Source organism: Pholis gunnellus (assembly GCF_910591455.1).
Source record: "Pholis gunnellus genome assembly, chromosome: 8".
Taxonomy (NCBI): domain Eukaryota; kingdom Metazoa; phylum Chordata; class Actinopteri; order Perciformes; family Pholidae; genus Pholis; species Pholis gunnellus.
The window spans coordinates 8,436,332-8,460,113 of record NC_136534.1 but is presented as its reverse complement, the minus strand read 5'-3'; the positions used below and the strand labels follow the sequence as shown (position 1 = coordinate 8,460,113).

At 44.9% G+C, this 23,782-nt stretch overlaps 2 protein-coding genes across 2 annotated transcripts in view; one reads left to right on the top strand and one right to left on the bottom strand.

Annotated features, from left to right (window-relative positions):
* Positions 1-11,775: 11,775 nt before the first annotated feature.
* Positions 11,776-15,488, bottom strand: LOC306699568 (prostaglandin reductase 3-like). Its single transcript, XM_079164208.1, has 2 exons — positions 15,137-15,488; positions 11,776-12,857 (listed from the first exon to the last, which is right to left on the bottom strand). The coding sequence occupies exons 1-2, from the start codon at positions 15,418-15,420 to the stop codon at positions 11,930-11,932; spliced, it is 1,212 nt and encodes a 403-aa protein (XP_079020334.1). The 5' UTR covers positions 15,421-15,488; the 3' UTR covers positions 11,776-11,929.
* Positions 15,489-17,528: 2,040 nt separating this feature from the next.
* LOC306699567 (teashirt homolog 1-like) overlaps positions 17,529-23,782 on the top strand; it is a 33,738-nt gene continuing 27,484 nt past the window's right edge. The window contains exon 1 of the mRNA XM_079164207.1: positions 17,529-17,747. Coding sequence (XP_079020333.1) covers positions 17,708-17,747 — 40 coding nt within the window. The 5' untranslated portion in view covers positions 17,529-17,707. The remainder of the gene's footprint in view (positions 17,748-23,782) is intronic.

Sequence of the window (23,782 nt, the reverse complement as noted above, 5' to 3'; positions counted from 1 at the left end):
ATAAAGTCTAGTACCTGCGCGAGGCGACGTTACGACACAGTCTTTATAGGTGAGCGGGACAGAAAGATGGGACTTGTGATACGCGTCATGTTTTAAAGGCTGGTTTTAAGTACATTTCTGTCGGGTGAGGACGTGCAGAAGCCTTTGTTAGCCTCTGTCTTGGTACGTGTATAATATATGTGAGAACTTGACCGATACGTACTTTTACAAGCATATTATGCTTTACAGTGAGACTACGGAGCTTTTGCTGAACAGCAGCAGCCGCAGTTACGTACTGGTCCATATGACGTCTTCTTGGTTCGTTTGTAAAAAGCCCGTACGAACACCAGTTGGACCAGAACTAACTGGCATCAATACAGAATTTTAAAAGACCAACTGAATCGAACAACCGTTCGTTCCCTACACTTTCATGAACATTATTACCTTGTGAGGCTTTTGACGCGGCAGCAAAATAGTTTCACCGCTTTGTCCTCAACTTCCTCAAAATAATGATCTAATTATCTACTAGTCAGTAAATGTGTAATCATTCAAACTGCATCACGTACATCACATCAGAGTTTTCATACCGGCCCACTTAACCTGTCAATTCCCCAGTGTGTGTGTGTGTGTGTGTGTGTGTGTGTGTGTGTGTGTGTGTGTGTGTGTGTGTGAGTGAGTGAGTGAGTGAGAGTCTTCATGTGAGATGTCATTGTTTAATGTGAGAATGTATGTTGGGTGTTGATGTCGGAGCTGTAGGGATCTCTGATGGGTTGTCTGTGTGTGTGTGTGTGTGTGTGTGTGTGTGTGTGTGTGTGTGTGTGTGTGTGTGTGTGTGTGTGTGTGTGTGTGTGTTCCCTGGCGGTGATGAGACCCTGTCTCTGACACAATGCTGCTCTGTTAAGGTCAAGCCCTACAGAATGTCAGGGATGATGACACGCACTGAAAGGTTTCATCTAATCCCTCCATTTCCCCTCTTCCCCTCAGTCCCTTCCAATCGGTCCCCCACCACCACCACCACCACCCCCGTCTCTGGCCCGCTCACTCACAAGACAAGACAGACATATACCGGCCTTCACCTAGAGTCTGCATCAAGACTCTTTGTGGGTGTGTTTGTCTCTGTGTGCGTGCGTGTGTGTGTCTGTGTGTAAATAGCGTCAAGCCATGCCATCCCACTAGTAAGGCCAATTCAGAAATGCCCGAGGCCACTGTCTCTGAATCTGCATGGTCGGCCTGGTCTTTGCAACCCGCTGTCAAACATCCTCGCTTCACTCCACAGTGGCTGAACATTTACTGATACTTCATTTATACTCAGTATAGTTTTAATGCAGCGGGACCTTCAGTGAATGCAGCGGTAGAATAACCGTCAGTCATGAAGGTGCCCAGCATGCATGAGTTATAATGATGTGAAGGAGATCTGTATTACAGAGATTACTACAGCTTTAAAAATAAACGTTTTTAAAATGATTTAAGAAAGCCTTTATATTTATATTAGTTGACATTGGCAATTTATGGCAATTTATGTCGTCTTTTGTGTGTTAAGACATTCAGCTGGTTTTCATCAAGTCACTCTCACAGTTCTACGTCACAATGAAATAAAGGACTTGAGTGCAGCTCTTGTGCAAAGTGCAGGAATAAGAGCTCCGCAGAAAGGCACGAGGAATCTATGTTTTTTTATGTTCATTTTCAATTTGTTTGAATTATGAGTTTTAATTCCTCTCTTTTTTTCTCACCTTTACAAAGGCTCTCACCTCTCAACAATCTTTGGTTGAATGTGAAAGCAAATCTAATTCTGCTATTTCTAAATAGCGTCAAATTAATTCAATTAAGCTGCCACGAAAAAGAATGTTATTTACACCTTATGAGATTACCTGGACTTAATTTCCTGGGGTTTTAAATAATTGACAAACAGCATGTGCGTACTTAACTAAGCCTCATATTATGCGCACAGTTGAACATGTCATCAGTTAATCTTAATGCTTTTTACTCCTACATTTCCCCTCATTTTTCCCTCTCCCCCCTCGCTCGGCTGCTCCACAGTTAACACTTATTAAATTAGCAGTCAACCAGTGATCAAACAACAACCCTTTTCCATCGAGCCGACTGACTGACTGCGGAGGTCTCCTCAGCATCTGGTGAGATGCCTAGTTTGGTGCAGACGAGCACAGAAGCCCTGCTAATTATGATATTACAACTCCAGTAAACGGTTTTCTGAAAGCGCCACGCTTTGGATTTGTTTTAAAGCAAAGAAACAATGGATGCAAGATGCTCGGCTTCTACCTTCTCAAGCTGTCATTTATTCTTTCACCTCTGCGGATTGGGTCTGAAACAGGAGAGGAATGGCGGAGATGGAGTGAGCAGAGAGAAGCGGGGTGAATGAAGGATTATATAAAGAAGAAGCAGTACTTGACGGTAACTGGTTGAGATTAGTGCCTTAGGGGTACAGCAGTGGCTGTGATTTTGATACTGCGCCCCCAGCTAAACGCTGAAGGCCGCCTCGCCTAGAGGAGTCTGCCTTCACCCACAGGCAGTCAAAGATTGTTTTCTTACCAGCATCTCTTCTCCCCCCCCCCCCCCCCCCCCCTCCCCCCTCCTCCTTCTCCTCCACCCCACAGACACCTGTCATCTCCAATGTCAAAACTCCACACAGAAAGGAAAAGACAACGCAAGGAATAAACAAAAGAAACATGCCTTTTTAAAGGCACACTCTGCATACAGATCTGTGAGGGTGAGGCCGGGGCTCCACCTGCAGCAGCCTGAGCCGCATGAACTCATGACAAACGGAGCTTTGCTGGCTATTTAGATGAAGTGTGAATAATACAACAACTATGTTATTCTTGCAAAGTTACAGGGGAGGGTTATCAATTCAACAATAGGCCCAACAATAACATGTTTTTTTTTTTTCACGAGTCTTGATTGCCAACACTTTTAAATCGGAATTTGCTACACGTAATGTTTTTGATGAAACACAATAATTACTTGCAACAAATAAATGAACGGATTTACATAAAGAAAAATGAATTGAATTCATTTCAAATCTTAATCCATGACAACATTCCTCACAACACAATACAAAGGTGCGAGGCTGCAATAACATCAAATATGGAGGAAATAATGCTGAGGTCTGCTTGAAGGATCAAGCTTTTTGCCCTCCCCACTAGACCTGGTAAGTGTGCGGAGCCTTATTTTCTCCATATTTCTCCATATTCCTGCATCTAAAACGATTCCCAATCAAAATTCCCAAATCCAAACCTGCTGCTGACAATAGATCATTATTTGGTTTATGGGATGAATTAAGAAAAAGGTCACCAGACATCATCAGTTTAGAGAGAACATTGGGGATGCTCCAATTAGCCGGATAATCAAACTGAATTGCCGTTTCATTAAAAAAAAAAGAAAAGAAGAAGTCAAAGAAGTGGTAATGAGTCTGGAACCAGGCTATTATGAATACTTTTTGTGGGGATTTTTGTTTTTACTTTCCCCCCCATGAAGATAATAACAACTACAAGATCTAATTTGAACTCAGAAAAATATTTGTATCAAATCAAGTGTGAACGACCTTTGCCGCCTTGAGAAAACCCAGCTGCCTGAGAAGTAAGAAGCGGTAAAGCGATCCGCGTGGTTAAGCAGACGTATGAGATGACGTGACACTGGCAGCCCTGCCAGGCGGTGTTGTTGCAGCCAATGGGGGGCAGAGGACACAACGGAGAGTAATGGCTGCTACATGCAATCAGCCTCACAGCGATAAAAACACTCTGCCACGTTTCACCTGCTCTGTTTTTCCTCTGTATTAATTCCTTCTGTTTGTTTGTTTGTTTGTTTGTCGACCTTGCCGTGTCAGCTGACCTTCCTCCATCCAGGACCCTGAGGAGAGGGGAAGGAGAAGAAAAAAAAACAATGAGGAGGACGCTGACATTTCTGCACAGAGAAAGAACAAACAGCACATACATAAAATGCCCCCCCCCCACACACACACACACTCCCCACAGACAAATTTACTCAAAAATACGTGTGTGTCTTGAACGTCCGAGGCTGTCCGGCTTGCGGCCACCATTGCCAAGGAAGTGTCACGGTGCCGTGACAACTTCAGCGACTGCGGTGCGATGGGTGACCCTCGGCCGGCGGAGGGGGGGCGCTGAATCCTCCACCCACCCCGGATCCTGACAGATGTCATATACCTCCTCCATGGGCACCTTCTGTTTCCTGTTCACCTTTCTCCATCCTGCAGCGTTAGGGCTCCTGTCTGCACCTCGTCAAAGCGCGCACACACACACACACACACACACAGGGAGAGAAATTAACAGAGAAGGACATTAACTTGACCGATTTTATAGATTTTTAACCACCAATATTTTTATTGGTCGCGCTGATGATCGGTCGATTATACCAAAATGAATTCAAAGATTTTCCACCCGAATGAAATCCTTCGTAGAGCATTTACACCGTCACGTCCCGCAACAGCCAGCAGCTTTCTATACAAAAGCCCGACATTAGCCTGATGCTTTAAATTCTCTCTCATTGTCTGTTTGCGCTGACTATTTGTGCCTTTTGTTTAGACACGGCCTGATTTAACTTAAAAGGCAAACGTGCATCCTCTGCTCTCTGGCATTCACATGCTTTTCCTGTTATTTACCAAAGTCTCTTCTCTCAGAACAGTTGGTATTTTAGTCTTAGCACACCCCACTCAAAACCTGTTTGCACAGATTTTCCCAATCATCCTTCAGACCGCAGTTTGACAGAAACACTTCAACAAAATGAGATTCTGCCTCGTTACGTTGTCTTATACTGTTACATCAAAAGTGTCACCAGCCCACTCCGTGAAAAACAAGTCTAACAAACCAAAAAGCCTTATGATATTAGATTTCCATAAACCTTCTGCTGGCTGCCTCCTCGTAGGGATCGTGTATCATCCACTCAAAAAAAATGCTCCTCTAGATGGAAATGCGCGGACTAAATCTGATCATGGCGCTAGATAATGTTCACTTCTCACTCCTGAAACACAGACTTGGGTAGGAAACGGAGGGGATCCTGTGACTAACCCATCAATCACGCTGACGTTTTGCTCGAGTGATGGATATTCTAATTTCCCCTTTATATACAGGTGCACAGGATGGATGGATGACGATTAATGGACGGGCGAGGCTGGTTCCACAAAACAAAGAAAGACGCAGCGCGGCCTGCGGTGTCTCTTTGGAGGGCAGGGAGCTGCGTCTCGCCGCGTTTTTTGACGAGGATCCGTCACATGTGGGACCTGATTTCCCTGTAAACACGTGAAAACACAGTATGCATCCTGAGGTGACAAAGGTGTTGCTAACACAACAATTGTCTTCCCTCTGCGGGGACCTACAGCGAGCTCCGCAGTCACTTTTATGACAGCCCTCGACACCCTCTCCTCACCTCATTTTCACACAACCTGTTTTCTCGCATTCTGTCATTGCTATCACCTCCATAATTATTCCTTAACTTTTACGCCGCCTCAGACTGCATATACCGTGATTTATTGTAAAGATAGAAAAACACCCTCCTCCCCCTCCGACGCGGCGCGCTTATCTATCAAACTCTTCAAAGTCGGACTTGTGCCCAACATCCTTTTTGATGAAATCTTCTGACATATCGGCGCTGCGGGCTGGAAATCTCTGAAGATGTCTCCTCAATAATCTCTTATCCTTTCTTTTCGAGCAAAACTGTCTCTGGATGTTAGGCTTTCAAGCAAATGCCTCTTTCATATCGGCCCCTCTGTTTAACCGTTTGTGCCACGCCGGAGGTTCAATGGTTTCCCCTTACTAATTGGCCAAAGTCATCACTGACGTGGAGGCGAACAAACTTGAGATAGAAGGAAAAGGTCGTCACTAAACTGAGAAATAAATGCTTATTTTTCTCAATGCTTGAACGATCTTTCTTCGTGTTTTCAACAAAATGTCTTGTTGAAAGATATCTTACTTTATGCCGCTAAAAGGCAAGAGTCACTATGTTTTTCGTGCAATAACAGGACAAAATATTTAGTATACATTTCTTCATATCAGCTGATTTACTGGGGCTATTTTGCACCGACTACACTTGTTCTTTTTGTTGGACATCCGTTGCAAACTATTTCCCCTGTGATTTCCAGTTCCTCCCTTCACAGCTGACATTGAACATGGGCATTCATAAACCATCCGGCGCTCGAGACTTTCCACGAGACTCAACAATCCAGCCTGAGATCTCTCTTCCACCTCCGTCCTTCTCCCTCTCCCTCTCTCTCTCTCCGTCTCACTTTATCGCTCGCTCTCCATCCCTCCCTCCTTGTCCAAAGCTGTCCTCCCAGCCATCTGTCATGCGATGTTTATGGGCCCTTTTGCTTTTGTGTCCTGATGACCACTGTCACAGAGAGCTACCCATTACCGATGCGGCCTGATGAACGATGTTACCCAGACGCATTGCTGACACCCCTGTGTCCTTGGCCGCAGAGACGCTGCCTCGCTCGCCAGCTCAGGCCAGTAAAGAATAAGGACAGGGGGGACCTGGGGGAGCTGGACTGAGGACCTGTCCGTCATCCTGCCGACAGGATGCTCATACCTTCCCCCCTCCCTCCTCCTCCTCCCGCCACCGTCTCCTCTTTATCCAGCCAATGGAAATATGGGGCTGGTCAGCATGGCAATGGCGATGATGTTGTCATTAATCCTGAGGTAGTGAATAGTGCCCTTGCCTTTCACCTGAATATATATCTACATCTGAACAGACACAGTGAGGGACCCTCGCTCCCCCTCCAGAGGCTACAGAAGGTGCCCTAAAGGGTTAATGTAGGTAGAACGAGATGATGAATGCTGTTGAGTGAGATTTTATCTGTCAAATAGAAATGGCAGTGCTTGTTTTGATCTTTTATTCAATACCTTTGCAGGCGGTGCAGCGAGCTAGAATAAACTTTTATTATACTGCGTTGATAGTGGTAAATGTAAACTGTTCAATATGGTTTCCTTTTCTTTTTTTTAGGATGCTGTCAGATCATGCTTTTAAATCGATGTGCATATTTGGGTTGCCCTTGAAGTTGGCCACACATAGCTGCAGATTATCATCTGTCAAATATTGGCAGTTACAATGGTTTGATCAACATGGTTTCTATTGCACGCTTTCTGTGCTCTGCGGGTCAAAAGGTGTCCAGATGTCTCGGTTAAGATCAGGTCTAGGTTGCATACAACCATTGTTTGAATAGCATCTAAATGACTATTTTCTTTTCTCTTTTTTTAAGGGACACATACTGATGCAAATGCTGTTGAAACAACTGCAATATGCAATCCCAGACTCGAGACCCCACTAAAGAACACTAAAACCCCACTCGTGAGATTATTGACGAAGAGTAAAAGAAAAGGAATGTTCAAAAAATGACTTATTGTATGTTAACTGTCAAATTTCTTTTTTTCCCCTGACCTTTCTCTAAACTTTGCCCTTGTATTGTAAAAAGATGGATTATTTGAATCTCTTCAAGCCTCTGAAGATGATCTAAACAGCTTCAAGACCGGCTCAGACATGTGCAGCCTGTGACGAGAGACTACAAAAAGACGATGCTTCCTTTTAAAGGGCCACGTGTCAAAAGGGTTGGGAACCTCCGACCTAGAAGTCAGTCTTTTAAACGTGCATCTCTGTGCTTCAGTGCTGACTGAGTCACTTCGATACACCATAAAGATCAACCTTTTGAAATGCTACTAGGTTTGGACTGAGATTAGGTGGATGATAGGGAACAACACAGGTGATTCTAGCAGAGGAAACACAACAGAGAAGATAATCTCCTCACAATAGTGTAACATAATGGGAACAATCTGCTGGACTAAATAAAAACTCCATTTAATCAGTGAGGCCTTCTCTCCCCCTTGTGTCTCCCTCCCTCCCTCCCTCCCTCCCTCTGTCTCCGTCTCTCTACGAACGTCTTTACTGGCCGGTGAAGCCGCTGATGAATTCTTAAGCAGATCACACTGATAATTGTATTTCATAACTGTCAGTTGTGCGAAGGCTGCCAGTGTGCCCAGGAGCTATTTGTGTCTCAGTATGTCCTCCACACACCTTCCTCCCCCACTCTGTCCCCCCCCCCCCCCCCCCAATCACCGGGGATGTGCTTACTGTCTCCGGCCCCGAATTACTCAATCAGGAGGACACATTTACGGATGACACCTTTATTACAATTAATCAGGGGAACTTGATTAAGAAAGTTATTCCTCCCCTTCATTGAGACTTACACAAGTGGCTCAGCTGCATATTGTAATTTATGTCCCACTGAGCTCTCGCGCCGCTGATAGACAGAAGAGCTGACAGATAGCCAGCCATACTGAGACAACTGTGGACGTGTGTGTGTGTGTGTGTGTGTGTGCACATGCACATCGACACATGCACAGCCACAAACAAACACATTCCCCTATCATTCTGTCATGCACAACTCAGGTTTCGCAAAGAGTTTAATAAATGACTTTAATTGGCTGTAGAGATGTGTTCGCTAAAGGAGGTTTGAATATTCCATTTCCCTTTCTTCTTGTCTCTGTCTTTAACACACACACACACACACACACACTAGCTCCTGAATGAAGCCATCTCTTTACCTTTACTCACAGTTCCTGGGTCTGCTGTGGCTAATTAGTCGAGTGGGGTTTTAGGTTTGGTAATTAGGCGGAGGTAGGAGTGACGGGGGCTCGGGGAGTTGGGGAGTTGAGGGGGTCTGACTGACTTGCACGGAAAGAAACTGGACTGTCTGGATCCTGGCAGCACCAAGCAGCCAGCCAGTGTCCCTTAGGCGCCTGGAGGTAGACTACCGTCCCGCAATACGAGGGTGATGTCTTTGTTATGTGCCACATGTTCCGGCGATGGGAAAACTGTGGAAAGAGAGGGTTTTAGCGAAAAGAGACAGAGAGACCTTTGAGAGTTTCACATCCCTTGAATGTCAACGTGCAACAATGAAATCCAGCGCCGTGCTCTGGACTGAATAGTGAAATGGATCGGAAGCTGCGGAAAGTTGTGATTTCAAGAGCCGTGACTGTATTGTTTTTGCGTTTTAAAAAACAGCAATATATATAGTCTGAAAAAAAAAGAGAAAAGATTTAAATTTTAAAGCAAGACTTTGTAACCCGTTGCTGAGCAGCAGCCCCAAGTGACAATTACGGCATAATTGTAAATGCTAAAACGTAGTGTAACCGTGGCACAAATATAGAAGAGTCATAAAGTCAGACTCAGTAAGCAAAGTCACTTAGACAACATCACACGTCTTTAGCCAGCATAAGCTGCTGGTCATACCACACCAAGTGTGTCGACATGAACACAGGTATGATTTCCTTCTTTTCATTTGTGTGAGGATGAATTTATCTCCTTTCAAAACGTTACAGTCTCACTTCAAGCTAAATGAGCATCTGTCACTCACATACAGTTGCATTGACTATATATATATATATAACAGCCATTCACAAAGCAATAAAAACCGTAATCACAAATAAAGAGAAAAGGCTCATCCGCAATTTTTCCTCTTCCTAATCATTTACATCAGTTAAAAAAGGGTTCATTTAGTGTACCCTCCATTACTTCCATTCTGAGGAGAAATACTACAGTAAGCCTCGACTAAAATGAGACACTTAGCATAATTCCTCAAATGAATTTTTTTTTTATAAAGTTACACCATCACACTGAAGTCTGCGAATGCTACTCCAGAAGACCTCCTCCGTCTTTAATGTCTTGTTTACGCTCCGCAGTCGCTTCAATACGTTGCCAGTTAGCAGCCTCCGACTTCAACACAATCCAATTAAATAAAGAGTGTTTGTCTCTCCAGGTTCCTGTGTTCTCTAATTGGGGCTGTGACTGCTCACTAATCAGCGGAGGTACAGGTAGGCCCTGGAGGACGCCGAGACGAGGCCTCTCCCGTTAATTGAAGAGATGCTAAACCTGGCCTCCTCTTCGAGCGCGCCAACTTCATCTAAACATCCTCGTGCATTATCACCTCCCCTCGCCTTCCGTACGCGAGCTCGCTTTTGCATAACGCCTGACCAAACAGTGGTGTGACAAGAGGCGAGTGCGATGGTTTAACGATTAGCGTTTGTGCTGCCGGTGAGACAAACTCTGCGTTGGTTTTATTTCTTCTTTAATTGTGATATTCGTTAAATTCACAGCAAGTCACTCCAAATCTAAGTCATCCGCAGGCATGATGTTTAATATCGTGCGTCGGGCTAAAGGTCACGGTTATGTGCTAAAATGTACCAAACCTCTTATCGAAGTCAGTCCACTTTTTTATATTGTAGCTTTTGATGAGACTGAGCTAAGAAAAGGAGCCCTAGCTAAAGAAAAGACGCGACCTCTGGGAGGATTCAGAACCCAGTGTGTAAAATGACTATTTATAATATTAACAAAACCATTCTTACTAACACACATTTAGTGAAAGCAAACATGAGAGAAGGAAAATGGATTTAAATATATTGAAAAATGAGAAGAATGAATGTCCTTAGGTACTTTTATAAATGGATCATTTTTATGTTGTGTTTTAAGTTATAATCTAAAAAGTCGTTTTTACTCTTCATAGTGGGTAGTTAATACATCTCACGACTTTTTCTATTTGGATAGCAACCCCTAATATAAAACCCTCAGTGTGTATGTGAAACCTCTTTTGACTTAAACATCAGTAATCACTGTGACTACATCTGAACGTGACCCCTGTCTTCGTGGACTTCCTACACTGTGGCTGCACACCGGCCTTGGCGTGGTGCGTTTCTGATTTCCTGCGCCGTCTGTTGAAGGTAGCAGCTTTGCATGCTGGGGTCACACCTGTAACGCATTTCACACTGGGTTATATTTCGAGTGGCCACCTGGATGAGGAAATAACATGTTCACAGTGCATGAACACTGCAGCCCTCGCTGCCAGGTAGGAACAGGTGTTTGTTTTAGGCTACGTTCAGCGCATTTATACTACGTGGACCGCTTCAACACAACGCAGCTCTTTTAAAGAAATCTGGGAAACCTTTCACCTATTGAGGCTTTTACTGTTGAAGTTAACACTCCCCCCGCCCCCCCTCTTCTAAGTCTTTTGTTACATGGTGAAAATCTTTGGGTTTTATGTAGAAATGATCCATCATGTGACTAAACTTCCAAACATATGTTGTGCTGCTTCGTTTCTTCTATCCAAAACTAAATTAAATACAAAAAAAATAAATGGAAATGAAAAAAAATAAATGTCAAAGGGCATTCCACAATGCATTCACTATAAGTGATTTTTCTTTACTTGCGGTGTGGAAACCTAATGGCATTTTCTAGTGCAACTCCTGGTTAGCTGAACTTTTTTTTTTATTATGTGCAGCTTCGGGACATGTGAATGAAAAGATTGATTGTGTGAATGCTGTTTCTGTCAGCCACAAACAGGCGATGAAATACCAAGCACACCTGGAGCAGCACTCACTCTTGACAAGCACACACCAATGTAAGCCCCTATTAGAAAAACAATGAAGTCTATCATAAAACATTTATGGTAGATAAAGTGCCTGAGAGTGCTAAAAGCAAGCCCATTATGGCAGCTGGTCTAAATTAATTTTGGAGGTGGACTTGTACCAGACGGTGGGCACACAATTTAAGAAACACTGTAAAAAATATTTTCTGGGATAGTGTGCCGTGTCTGATTTTTTCTTTTTTTTTTTTTAAATCAAAATATTTGTGCAGTATGGTTATTAATGCATTGCCATTAGTACATTTTCTGATTTGTTTTAAACTAATTTAAATCTTGGAACAAACTGCTGAAAGCTCCCTTAAATAATAATAAAAACACCTTCCTATTGCTTGTAGTTTCCAAAACCAAAATAGCAGAAAATAAAAGTTGCTCATTATGTTTATTTGTGAAAGCATTAGATTAATTGAGGGTTATAGCAATCATCGTACAAAAATAAAGAAATGAATCTATTCAAAAATTAAAGCCCTACATTTTCCCGTTTTCAATCATTTGTGTTCAAGTATGATTTTAGTTAAATCAGAGCTTATTGCTAACAGGGGGCGGGGCCACTTCCACCACCACCTTGCCCAGGTTTTTCCCAGCATACATGTAGTCGACAGCCCGGAAGACTGACTCCAGGCCTACGAACCTCCCCTCCTGTGCCAAATCCCCATGATCCACCTCACACACTAGCTTCCCCTTGGCAAACATCTGCATCATGCTACCCAGAGCCTCACTATAGTCACTGATAAAGTGGGGCAGGAAGAAGCCCCGAATGCTGGCCGACTTCTGCAGCAGCTTCGCCGGCAGTGTTGCCCCTTTGAAAGCCGGGATCCCCGATGCCGTCTGGTACCCCGAAATGAAGCCGATGACGATCAGCCGGCCCTTATTGGCCAAACTGTTCACGGCGACTTCTAAGATGCTGCCTCCAACGGACTCGTACACCACGTCTATGCCTTGTGGGTACTCCTTCCTCAGCGTCTTGGCCAGGTCCTCCGTGGTGTAGTTGATCGGCCTGTCGCAGCCGATGGATTTCAGGAAGCCGGCTTTCTCGTCGGACGAACAGGTCCCGATCACGTGACAACCGGCCTGTTTGGCGAACTGCACGGCGAACTGTCCCGTTCCTCCTGCAGCCGCCGTGACCAGGACCGTCTCCCCTTTGGCCAGGTCGCCCAAGCGCTTCAGGGCGATGTAGGCCGTGGCGCCGCTGACCAGCAGGGTGAGGAACTCCGGCCTCACCGCGGGGACGGGCACGCTTTCCTTGGCCGGCACCACCGTGTACTCGGCGAACGCGCCGCTGCCAAAGTAGGCCACGGCGTCGCCCACAGTGTAGCGGGAGCTGGCGCTGAGGCCGAGGCCGACGACCTCGCCGATGCCCTCGAAGCCGGCGTCGAAGGGGGGCTTCACCGAGGGGTCGTAGCGGCCTGCCGAGTAATTAATATCGGAGGCGTTGATTCCTGCAAAACTGAAATACAAACAAACAAAAACAACAATAATTGTGGATTCAAGGGAATGAAAGTTAGGTGGTCATTAGTGCGCTATTTTCCCAAATTTTGTCTGAAGGTCAAGACTTCAGCTTCCTTCTCTCGACATGTCTGCACAGGGCACACACACTCTGCTTTGTTTTGGCAATGACTCCCTTTTCTCTGGAAGAGAGCGGCCCGGCGCTGACAGGGAAAGGCTTGTATCACAAAACACATTGCATGATGTCATGATTCATTGTCTTCAGAGACACCCACAACAAACTGCACTTTTTAAAAATCTTAGATAGTCGCTTCTTGCCTCAACACGGAGACGGCCGTTTTCATCTTACTTTGGAAACATGTTGGAAACAAATATGTGAGAAAGGAATGTATAAATAAATCATTTACTGTCTTTTAGAGCGGCGCGCATGCTGTGCCTCATTACTGTGCATGTCACACGTGTACTTTGTGCTCGCAGATAATGCTTCTGTGGTTTATAGACGGGCCACAGTGACATAAGACACCTCGATTTGACTACTTTTTATCTCTAGAATCAGTTTCCTTTCAGGGAAATGTTTTTCATCAAAAAGGTACAACTCGTTCAATGTACACAGGTCTAATTTAAAATACACTTGAGTTTAAACAAATTCAAATAAAATGAGATTTGCGGGAATAAAGTGTGTTCACACATAAACCTCTGAAAAACCTTTGAATGTAGTAATGGTGATAAAATGATGTGTTATTGCTACACATGCTAGACTTTGGAAAAAACTAAATGAAATGTTCAGGTTTCATGGCCTCTATTCTAGATTTATAGCAAAACGGACAATGAAGTTTCTGGAAATGATTTGTTTTCATCTGAAAAATAATTAAAAGACAATGTATTATTGTGGAGTCATGGCGGCCCAGTTCAAACGTAGTCATAAAAAGCTCCCCATACAATCTGATAAGGCCTCCGTCTTTCCGGTGCAGCCCATGCATCTGTGTACATTTCTCTGAGTACATTTAAAGTTTTACTCCTCAGGAATGTAGGGATTTGAGGATTCACTGTATGTTGCAAAGACACGGTTTAATGATGTAATCGGTAAAGTTCCATTTCTTTCTTGTGATTTAATCCGCCTCTTTCGCTGCAGCCAAGATCGTTTCAATGATCAATTTCTCACTCTGAAATTCGTCATTCAACACTTTCGTATGCAACACTTCTTAAGCCTGCACTGATGCTGCGCAATACGGGATAAGTGGTTCTCCATTTGCACAAGTCCACAAACGGAAACATTTATTTTCTGTTAGTTAAATCATCTCCAACGTTCCCATGACGGCGGCGCCTCAGTGTTACAGACAACAACGGTCAAAGGCCGTAGTTCACACACAACCGATCTCTGTCTTGCAAGGCAGTAAGACACTAATTATGTATATATTTCATTGGCAGTAAAATACCACAATAAACCCTGAGGGGCATTTCTATGAGACTAATACAAAATCTAAGATCAGGTTAGGCACACAAACAGTCGGTAATGTAGTGGTAAATCTAAATTAGGGGAAGATATTACATCCGGCTGGAATTAGAAAATTTAAAAAAAAACAGAAATGTTGCTCTTTTCAGAAAAAGAGAAGTCATTTATGTCTTTTCTTTTCCACCTGACACAAGCAAGTGTAGTTCAACACTATTAATACAATAATAATCCCTGAGTCTAGATCAGGCGAACGGACTTCGGGGGGGGGGGCACTCTTCCCGAACCGTGAATACAACGCTGGGTTCTGCTGCTAATCGGAGAAATTATGCTGCAATACCCGCGCCATGTAACACTGCATCTCCTGCTCCATCATCTCCATCTCTTGATGCCAGTCTGACCCCCCCCGCCCCAAATGAGTTTCTGTTTGCTGTTTGGTGACGTAGTGAGACAGGAGGACTGAGGGCGAGAGAGAGAGGGAGAGAGAGAGAGAGATGCCGAGATGGATTGATAGACAAATGCAGAGAGGGGCGGAACTTGGAAATACAGTACAGCGCTTATTCCTCACGTATTTTGCCATCTCGTGATGATGATGATGATGGTGATCGCAGGTGCTGGACATGGGTGAATCAAGGTAAGCGGAGCCTCTTTGTACAACTTCTCAACATCAGCCTACTGTGATAGATCGACATCACGTTACTGATCCACTAACAGACCCGTGACACGTTCCGGGTCACCTACTGCTATCCCGAGCGCGCGGGGGGGGGGGAGACAGAGGGAGAAACACTTAGTGTCGGTTCTCTGTCCACCTTTCATAAACAACAACTTACCGATTTCTGACGAGCAAGTCCGCGTCCCCGGGGGTCGGAACCGCGACGATTTGCGCGGAAACGGCCTCCCTAAAATTAGGACTGAGCTTGTTCACGACCAGCTTTTTCATGCTGCTCGGTATGGAGGATCCCTTGAAATCCATGAAGTGCGCCGAGTAGGACATGTCTATGATGAAGCGCCGCGCGACCGTGCGAACTCCAGAAAGTGCGTCGGTGCCTCCGCTTCCGCCACCGAGCACCGATATCGCCCTCCGGCCGTTTCTCACCAGCAGCAGGCTGGACATGGCTTCGCAATGGGACAAAGTTCACGGACGAACTTGACGTCGGCTACGTTCGTGGCGGCGATAAAGCCCGGCTGCCATTAGCCCCCCCCCCCACCAGCCCTCACCACCCCCCTCGCTGCACATGCACAGCGTGCAGGCCGGGCTGAGCCGTGCTAAAACACGCGCTTTCAAACAAAAAGAGAAGCCGCTGCGCTTTGTGGCACCGCTCTCTGGTTCTTCAGCAAAAACAAACTAAACAACAACAACACGCAGTATGTGGGATTGAAAACGTTGCGCTGGCGCAGCCTTGTTAGGTAGCGCAGCAGCGGCGCCGCAGACTTGTTGTCGGGAGTCCCTCCCCTTCCCGGACACGGCGCTCACTTCCTAGTAAGGTGAAACAAATCAATCCTCGCCTGCGAACGTGTCCCCCTTAACCGCTTCTTTCCTCCCACGAAACCGACACAGACCCCGCCGAATCCCCTCAAAACGTCCACGAATAGGCTTTACTAAACATAATCACACGGGGTGCTGTGCAGCTGCGCTTTTTCTTTTTTTTTTTTTTTTTTTTTATTCGAGGGGGGGGGGCGGGGGGCTGCTGCCGGAACATGTGTGTGCCCTCATGTACACCTGTAACCAAAGCCCGTACCAGCGACCCGGGAGAGGGTGTTGTTCGCATCCCCTGGTCTGTACGTTTCACGCAGACGCGTTGCCACCTATTGACATCTGTCATTTTGGGGTTGAAATAGTCAATTCAAAGCATGTAACCATTAGGCTACCACAACATATGGGAGCAATGATTCCCCCCCCCCCAGTGGGAGACGAACTAGTGTCATTGCCATAAAATATGACATATAAGTCGTAGCAGCCTCATATACTAGTGGAGAACTTGTTGTGGTTTGCGATGCGTGTTCCTATAAGTTTGGTTTTAGTCCCCCCCCCCCCTGATAAGTTCCGGAAGGATCCGTTCTTTTGTCGGAGGTTTCTTTCTTTTTTTTAAAGCAAAGGGAGAAGGGGAGAGAGAGGGAGAGAGAGAGAGAGGGGGGAAAACAAGACAATTAAAAAGATTGACAGGTAGGCTCCTCTGTCAGGGGTGACGCTTGCGGAGAGGGGAGGAGTAAAAATGTAGCAGGAAAAGCCACTCGATGCGTCTGTCTATCAGTTGAGACTGTCTGAAACAGCTTCTGGATCCACCGCGTTTCCATTTTTTTCTTATTTCTTTTCGGGAGACCTCGGATCACTGACTGGAGTTCCCCCCACCACCACCACCACCCACCCTACCACTCTCCTTTTTTCCCTCTCTTTTAAGAGACAAATATTTTAGTCCATGTCGATCTGATCTGCTGTTGGCGAAGCTTGGATGCGCCTGCGTCTTGTTTGTTTCCCCTCTCTCTCTCTCTAGCTCTCTCTCTCTCTCTCTCTCTCTCTCTCTCTCTCTCTCAAGTGATATCCTTCTCCACCGCATCAGCCACCCCTCCAAAAAAAATAATAATTCTGTCTAAGATGCGATGAGATGAGCGGTGGAAATTATTTCCACGACTCCTGAAACGTAAGTAATACAGAAATGCGGGTCGTCTCATTTAGAATTGTTATTTCAATGGGAGAGAAAGAGGGGAGGGAGGGAAAAGTCTCCGCCGGACTGGTGAGGCTGGATCCGGGCTGAGGTGGCGTGGTGGTGACGGGACTGACATTAACCCATCTAATGCCTGTTTGTCTATCCCCCCCCCTCTCTCTCCCCCCCCCCTTTCTCTCTTTCAGGTCTCTGGCGAGAGAAGAGAAGGAAACACAAGGATACATTACTTGTCAGAGCTGTGCGCTGCGCTCACACGGGACGTATTTGTTTTGTTACCGCCAGAGTTTATTTATTTTTTAGTTTTGGTGTGCGTAAAAGGCGCAGCAAAGTATCGTCCCCCTCCAAACAGCACTGGAGATTAGCGAGATTTTTTTTTTTCCAGGGGGAGTGAACTGAAAACTTGGGTTTCAAGGTGCTTTCTCGCTGCCGATTTTTAAATTTTTTTTTTTGTAAACCCGTGCCACGAGAGACATGACGGAAGATGATCTTTGATGGACATGAAGGTGTCAGGAGCTGGCCGAATCCCTTCGTAATTTTTCTGCTCATTCTCGAAGCCGAACAAGCTGTTAAGTCCAAAAGAGAGCAGGCACTTTGAAAAGAAGACATTTTTCCAGCTCCGAGATCAAAACCCTATTACCCCCACGAAAAAAAGAGAGAACGGGATGATTTTTCAAAACTGACAGACTCGATTTGTTTGTAACCCCTGCATGAGAAGCACCGTGGAGAGCGACGGTCACTATGCCGAGGAGAAAGCAGCAAGATCCGCGGCGATCAGCAGGTATAACCCGCCCCTTCATAACGACCATTTCCCACCACGGTAGCCAACTCGTTTTTATTCACAAGTGCCAAATGAAAATGTCTCCTTCCACACCGCATTGTTTGGTTGCGCTGCATGCTGAGATTTATTTCACTGTTTTGAATTATATTTCTTGTGTTATTAACACACTCAACCCATGACCCACAGTTGTGTTTAAAATGTGTCTTAATTTAGCGGAAAAAAAGGGGACGCACAAATCTGCGCAATGCCACTTTGTTTTTTTTTCTTTCTCTTATTCATCCTCCTTTGCCAGGAAAGTTCTCTTAAGAATGGTGAGATAAACTAAATGGCATGTTATGGGGATAAAAGGGAGCTTTTGAGGTTCAAGAGTGAGTAATGATGAATAATTGACTGGGAAAGAAGGGGGAGACAACTGGTGAGAGCCGTTTTTTTTCTCCCCTCTTTCTTTCTGTTTTATTAGAGGATTGCCATCCTTGATTTGATGCGTGATTGATCGCCTGTCACGTGGCAGTCTTTGATCTATTCATCCCTGATAAACATCAATAAATCCTTCCACGAAGACAAGCATGCCTCTGGTAGGTTTAGCCACTCGTACACACAACCCCTCCTGTTGTCTCAGCCAGAAACTAAAAAAAAGCATTCAAAAAAGTTGAAAATGATGGTGGAAAATCACCTCGTTTTATTTTTTTAAGGACGGCACTAAAAGCAGATGAAAAAAGACGGTGTGTATGTTGAATAGATCACAGGAAAAATCTACCCAAACGCTTAAAAAAAATAATTATAATCGGGTGTTTGAGTATATGCCCTTTCCTTAATGGAGATAAATGTTGAAGTTTTCTTTTGCACGTTCCAATCCAAAATTCACCTCACACTCACTGTAAGAATCAGCTCAGTGATGAAATCAATATCCACTGCTGGAGGGGAGTATATAATGTTTGCAATGTGACCAACTGATAAAACCGGGTCTTGGCAGAGGACCGACAAGGTTGACTTCTAGTGGTTTGGATTTGGACTCCCCCTTTTCTCCCCTCGTCTCCCTGCAGCCTTTAAACAAATGTAAATGAGTGACAGGGGTTTCTACCTCTGTGCTAATGAGGCCGAGCCTTTGAAGTTAGGCATTAACAACTGGAGTGAACAAAAGACAGTTACAGAATTTTAAAGAGATTTTGAAATATGAGGTGCAAAGCGGGTCGAACAGGAGGGCCAGCCGACGAAGACTTTGAACTCAGCGGGTTTTTTTATCATCTTAAGCAGGGAGCTGGTGAAGGTGGTGGTGGTGAGGATGAGGAGGAGGAGGAGGAAGAGGATGAGAAGGGAGTGTAGGACGGAGAACATTCAACCGGTGCTCGCTGTCGACTTCTTTCTTTCTCGCTTGCCTTTCCAGTGAAGCACTTTTCACACAATGTCGGGCCTGCACCGCGAAAAAGAGGATGTAGATATCGAGCCTTGCTTTACTTTTCTGAGTGTGTGTGTGTGTGTGTGTGTGTGTGTGTGTGTGTGTGTGAGTTTCGTTTGTCGTTTTGGCGAGATAGCCCACTGTAACTGGTTGGCCATGGTGGCAGCAAAGCGACTCCTGTTAGGTTTCTGCATGTAGATGGAGGCATGAAAACATGACATCGCTGTGACCCCTCCCTTTACTCACCACACACACACACACACACACACAACACACACACACCATTGATCCATTAGACTGTCCACTGAGTGCCATGCGCATCATGGGTTGTAATGGTCAATCACAGCTTGGCAGACGGGATGTTTTCCATTCTCCCATGAACATGACAGTCGGTCAGAGATAACGCCCTCCACCCCACGCTCCCAGTAGCAACAAATACGGAACACACACACACGCTAGGCTAGCCCGATGCTCCACTGGGAGCTGGTACTGACCTGTAGCTTCAGAGAGGAAAATTGCTCATGGTGGGACTGAGCATGGAAATCAAAGCTCAGACAATTAAAACAATAGCAGACTTGTCTTGATAGGTTTCTTTTCTCTCTCTCTCTCTCTCTCTCTCTCTCTCTCTCTCTCTCTCTCTCTCACCTCGTACCTTTTTTGGAGAATATTGTTTATTATATAATGTCTATTTTAGTGTTTCATGGCCAAATCCGGCATTAAATATTCCACAGCATCAGAAATGGTGAAAGGCATAATTGTGTATTTGTTTTTTGTCAAGTTTTACAATCAGTTGTACACATTTTATTTTCCTATAATGCAGACAGCTTAGAATTAAATGCCTTGCATGGTCTTGCAGCAACAACTAGATTATTGTTTTCCTTATTCTCCCCTGAATTTACAAATTTAGAGGTATTTTTTTAGGCCAAGTGTTTATGATTCTGATTTTGACACATCATTTAATTTCTCAAACAAACATTTTCAAACACAATTTCCTCAAGTACTAGTGTGAAGCTTGTGTGTGTATGTGGTGTTAAGATCCACAGAAAATGGCCAAAACACAAGGATTTTTTTTTTTTTTTTACAAAACGTATGTAGCTATCATTACACTTTATAAAAATACACTCTAGTTTTTATTTAAGAATCCATGTTCAGAAATCCAAGTAGTAAAGCTGAGATGGAAAGAAACCTTGGAAACCTGCATCAGAGAGTGAGTTTACACGTACACGTACATTTCTCTCTTTCCTCTGTGCATTTTTACTGTGCACAGATGCATGTTCCTGTGTGTGTTATTACACTTGTAGCCTCACCTCATCATTAAACGACTCGATTTAAGAGTGGGGGGGTTTGGGGGGGGGGGGGGCAGGAAGGAAGGCAACGACAATAAAAAAGACAGAACGGAGTGACGTCGTCTTTCATCCGAGGCAGGCTCAGATAGCCGTACAGGAGGAAGACGAGGAGGAAGAGCAGATAAGATAGTCGCTCTTATTTCTGTGGAGCACGATGGTTAATTATAAGAAAAGACGTGTGTGTGTGTGTGTGTGTGGGGGGGGGGGGGGGGGGGGGGGGTTAGGTTGCTTCCCGTTGGCTTCATTAGAGAAGGCCCTAATTATCTGTGGAGCTGATGGATTTGTGACAGGCCCTAACGATTAATGCTGACAAATTCAGTAAGGTGTCAAGTCCGCAGCTGCCTTGATGTAATCAAGTTGATATTATACAGTCCCCATAGCCCCTAGTGCAGCACCAACTCAATTTGCCTGTGCAGGTGACAAATGGACTTTGCTACCTGACTAATCACGTCAGGAGACAATGCCAGTTAATGACCTCGGTAAGCCCCCGCCAACCCCTGCCCCCGCCCTCGCCCCCACCGCTCTTCTAACCTTGTAATAAGGCCGGCCAGACCAGCGGCAGCACATCGCAACCTTTCCCTCTGTTCTCTCATTCCTTCAATTACAGAGGTTTTCTTTTTGCGTCGAGCTAGCAGTGCATCCTCTTTAACTTTTTCTCTTTTTTTCCGGCTGGAATGTGAGGGTGGAAATGTTTCGACTGTTGCGAGAGATTTATTTATTTTCATATTAATGACACGACTCGGGCCTGTTCTAACCACTTGATGTATCGGCACTCTGAAGTAATCCCAGGGAGCGTTTAAAAAAAAAAAAAAAAAAAAAAATGTGGACGTTCAAGTTGAAGTTTTTACACTTTTGCATGTGTTGCCGCCCTGCTAGTAAATCACCGCCACATCATAACACGGTCTCGTCGTACTTTGGCCGAACGTCCTCCCAACTCGGTGCTGGAGCCGCCTCGCTGAAGGCCTGCAGTTTATTTCCGAGCTGGAGAATCACAGTGCCCGGGGATTAATGATTTTGCATGCCCGGGGTGGCTAAGATTACACAGCGACCTTTGTGCTCTTACTTGACGATGCTGTTATGTGATATTCTCCCCTCAAAATAATCAGTATGCTGAGATTTATGTGCCCGCACCTCCACTACCACCACCACCCTTCTGTCTACGCCAGCGTCCTGAGCAGTGCAGCAGTGTATACCCACTAAGAGTTTCTTTTTTTTTTTTTCACTTTTAATGTTGCCAGATTTTAATCCCCCCCCCCCCCCCTTCCTGAGAATTAGAACAGTCTTGTTTTGATCAACAAAAAAGGAGTTGATTTTCAGTAAAGGAACTAGTGTCTTGTGGCCTGAAAGTTGGAGCGGCTTATAACTTCCGATGGCTTAAAGGCTCCACGGCTTCTGAGAAATGAGAAGTTTATGTTAGAAGTCAGTGTGTGTGTGTGTGTGTGTTTATGTGTGTGTGAGTTGGAGAGAGGGTGGGGGGGTAGAGACAGGCGAAAAGAGTGTGTGTGTGTGTGTGTGTGTGTGTGTGTTTGTAGCTTAGCACTGACCAGTGTTAGTTTTCCTGGAATGAATAACTTGAACGAGTGTAACGGTAACCACGGCACGTTAGTCATCCTCCTTAGCAGGGCCTGCCTTCAGATCCGCTCCTCGGAGCGCCAAATACAACCTCTAGCAGCAGCTCCACATCTCTCTTACTTCTGACCGTCATATCTGTTCCGCGCTCCAAATCAAAACGAGGGGTATCAGACAGAGCGGGAACACGTATTGATCCGCAGCGGCCACTTTTATCCCCCTCTTTCAGTTGTGCTCTGTGTTTCCTGGGCATTTCCCTTTAGCGTGTGCGTGTGTGTGTGTGTGTGTTTGGCGGTCGGACTCGGCTAGAGGTTACGCTAATTGGAGCGGTGGTGTCGTTAGCAGGTGGCATCGATCGACCTCGTCGATAGCCACTTTTGCTCCTGCGCCACCCTCTGAAACTATTAGTTAAATTGACATCAGGGATTTGAGGCAGTCAAAGGTCAAACATGCTCAGCTCGCTCCTCTAATGCCTCGAGTCACCACAAGTGCCCCTGTGTTTGTGTGCGCGTGCTGTTAGTTGCTCAGTTACTTGCATTAGCTATGTTTATTATCCTTGCAAATCCTCACATTCACATTCGCAAAACAGCTTTAAGATCCACATGAGAGGTTTTTTCTATTGATAATCAGTCAATAAGTAATATAATCAAATGGAAGGCATTAGCAAGGTTTGAACACCATGCGTTAAGCTTTTTCTGTTCACGTAGATAAGGATATATTTCACACCGTAACGATATTACTCTGCTTGTGTCTTTCTCTTTCTTTCTTTCTGATTCTTTCCGGGACATTCTCAACTAAAGCTGCCCTCAGGGCACGCTGCTACCATCACTAGCAGTGTTTTGCCCTCGCTGCTCTTTACACACACACACACCGTCAACCTCTAAACACAGACAGTCTGACTGACAGACAGACAGATACACACACACACACACACACACACACACCTACACCTAATGCTTAAGTGCAGCCAGCATGTCTCTGTGGGAGGTCATAATGGAGGTGGCTTAGTATGATGGGAAATCATATCATTAAAGCAGCCAGATGTGCTTTGTTGCCTGCCTTGCAGCACATAAAAACAGCAGCAAGTCATGGGATCCAAAAAAAGAAATCCAAGTCTGAGAAAATCAAGTCTGAAACAGATAGAAAGCAGCCCTCTGGGACTGGGCTGACAAGCAGTCTTACTCCTGACTGCCATAGAAAAACAATTTCCCCAAATAAAGAATTTTTGTTCTCATTTTTCAATGTTCCAGCAGCATCACAAACTGTTATCTTTTATTTTTAACTTTCATGTAATTTGATAGCTTTGTAGCTTTGATGAACGGCGGTTATCAGCTCTTTGTTAAGTGTGCTTAATTACTATGTAATATGTGTGTTGTGCTGAGTAATTACATTTTGTTAAGGCTCCACAGTGGAGATGTAAGGCTTAAGAGCTCATTAATGAAAAATTGTTCATATGTTGTTTTATTTCTTTTTTCTTCTTTTTTTTTTATTTTGCTCCGGCTCATAATTTGAGACATGAGGAAGATAAGAGGGGAAGCGTTCAAGAGAAGTAGTCGTGCAACATTTAGGGCGCAAAAATTGACATCTCAAATTTTCTTAAGTAAAGTATTACATTTGCAGAGGGTACATTTGCTCTCTTGATCAGTGCCGTGCCTCCTCGAGAGGCTATGGGAAAGTCTGCTAGAGCCAAATTTAACATGTTACTTCTATCAATAAAAGATGAG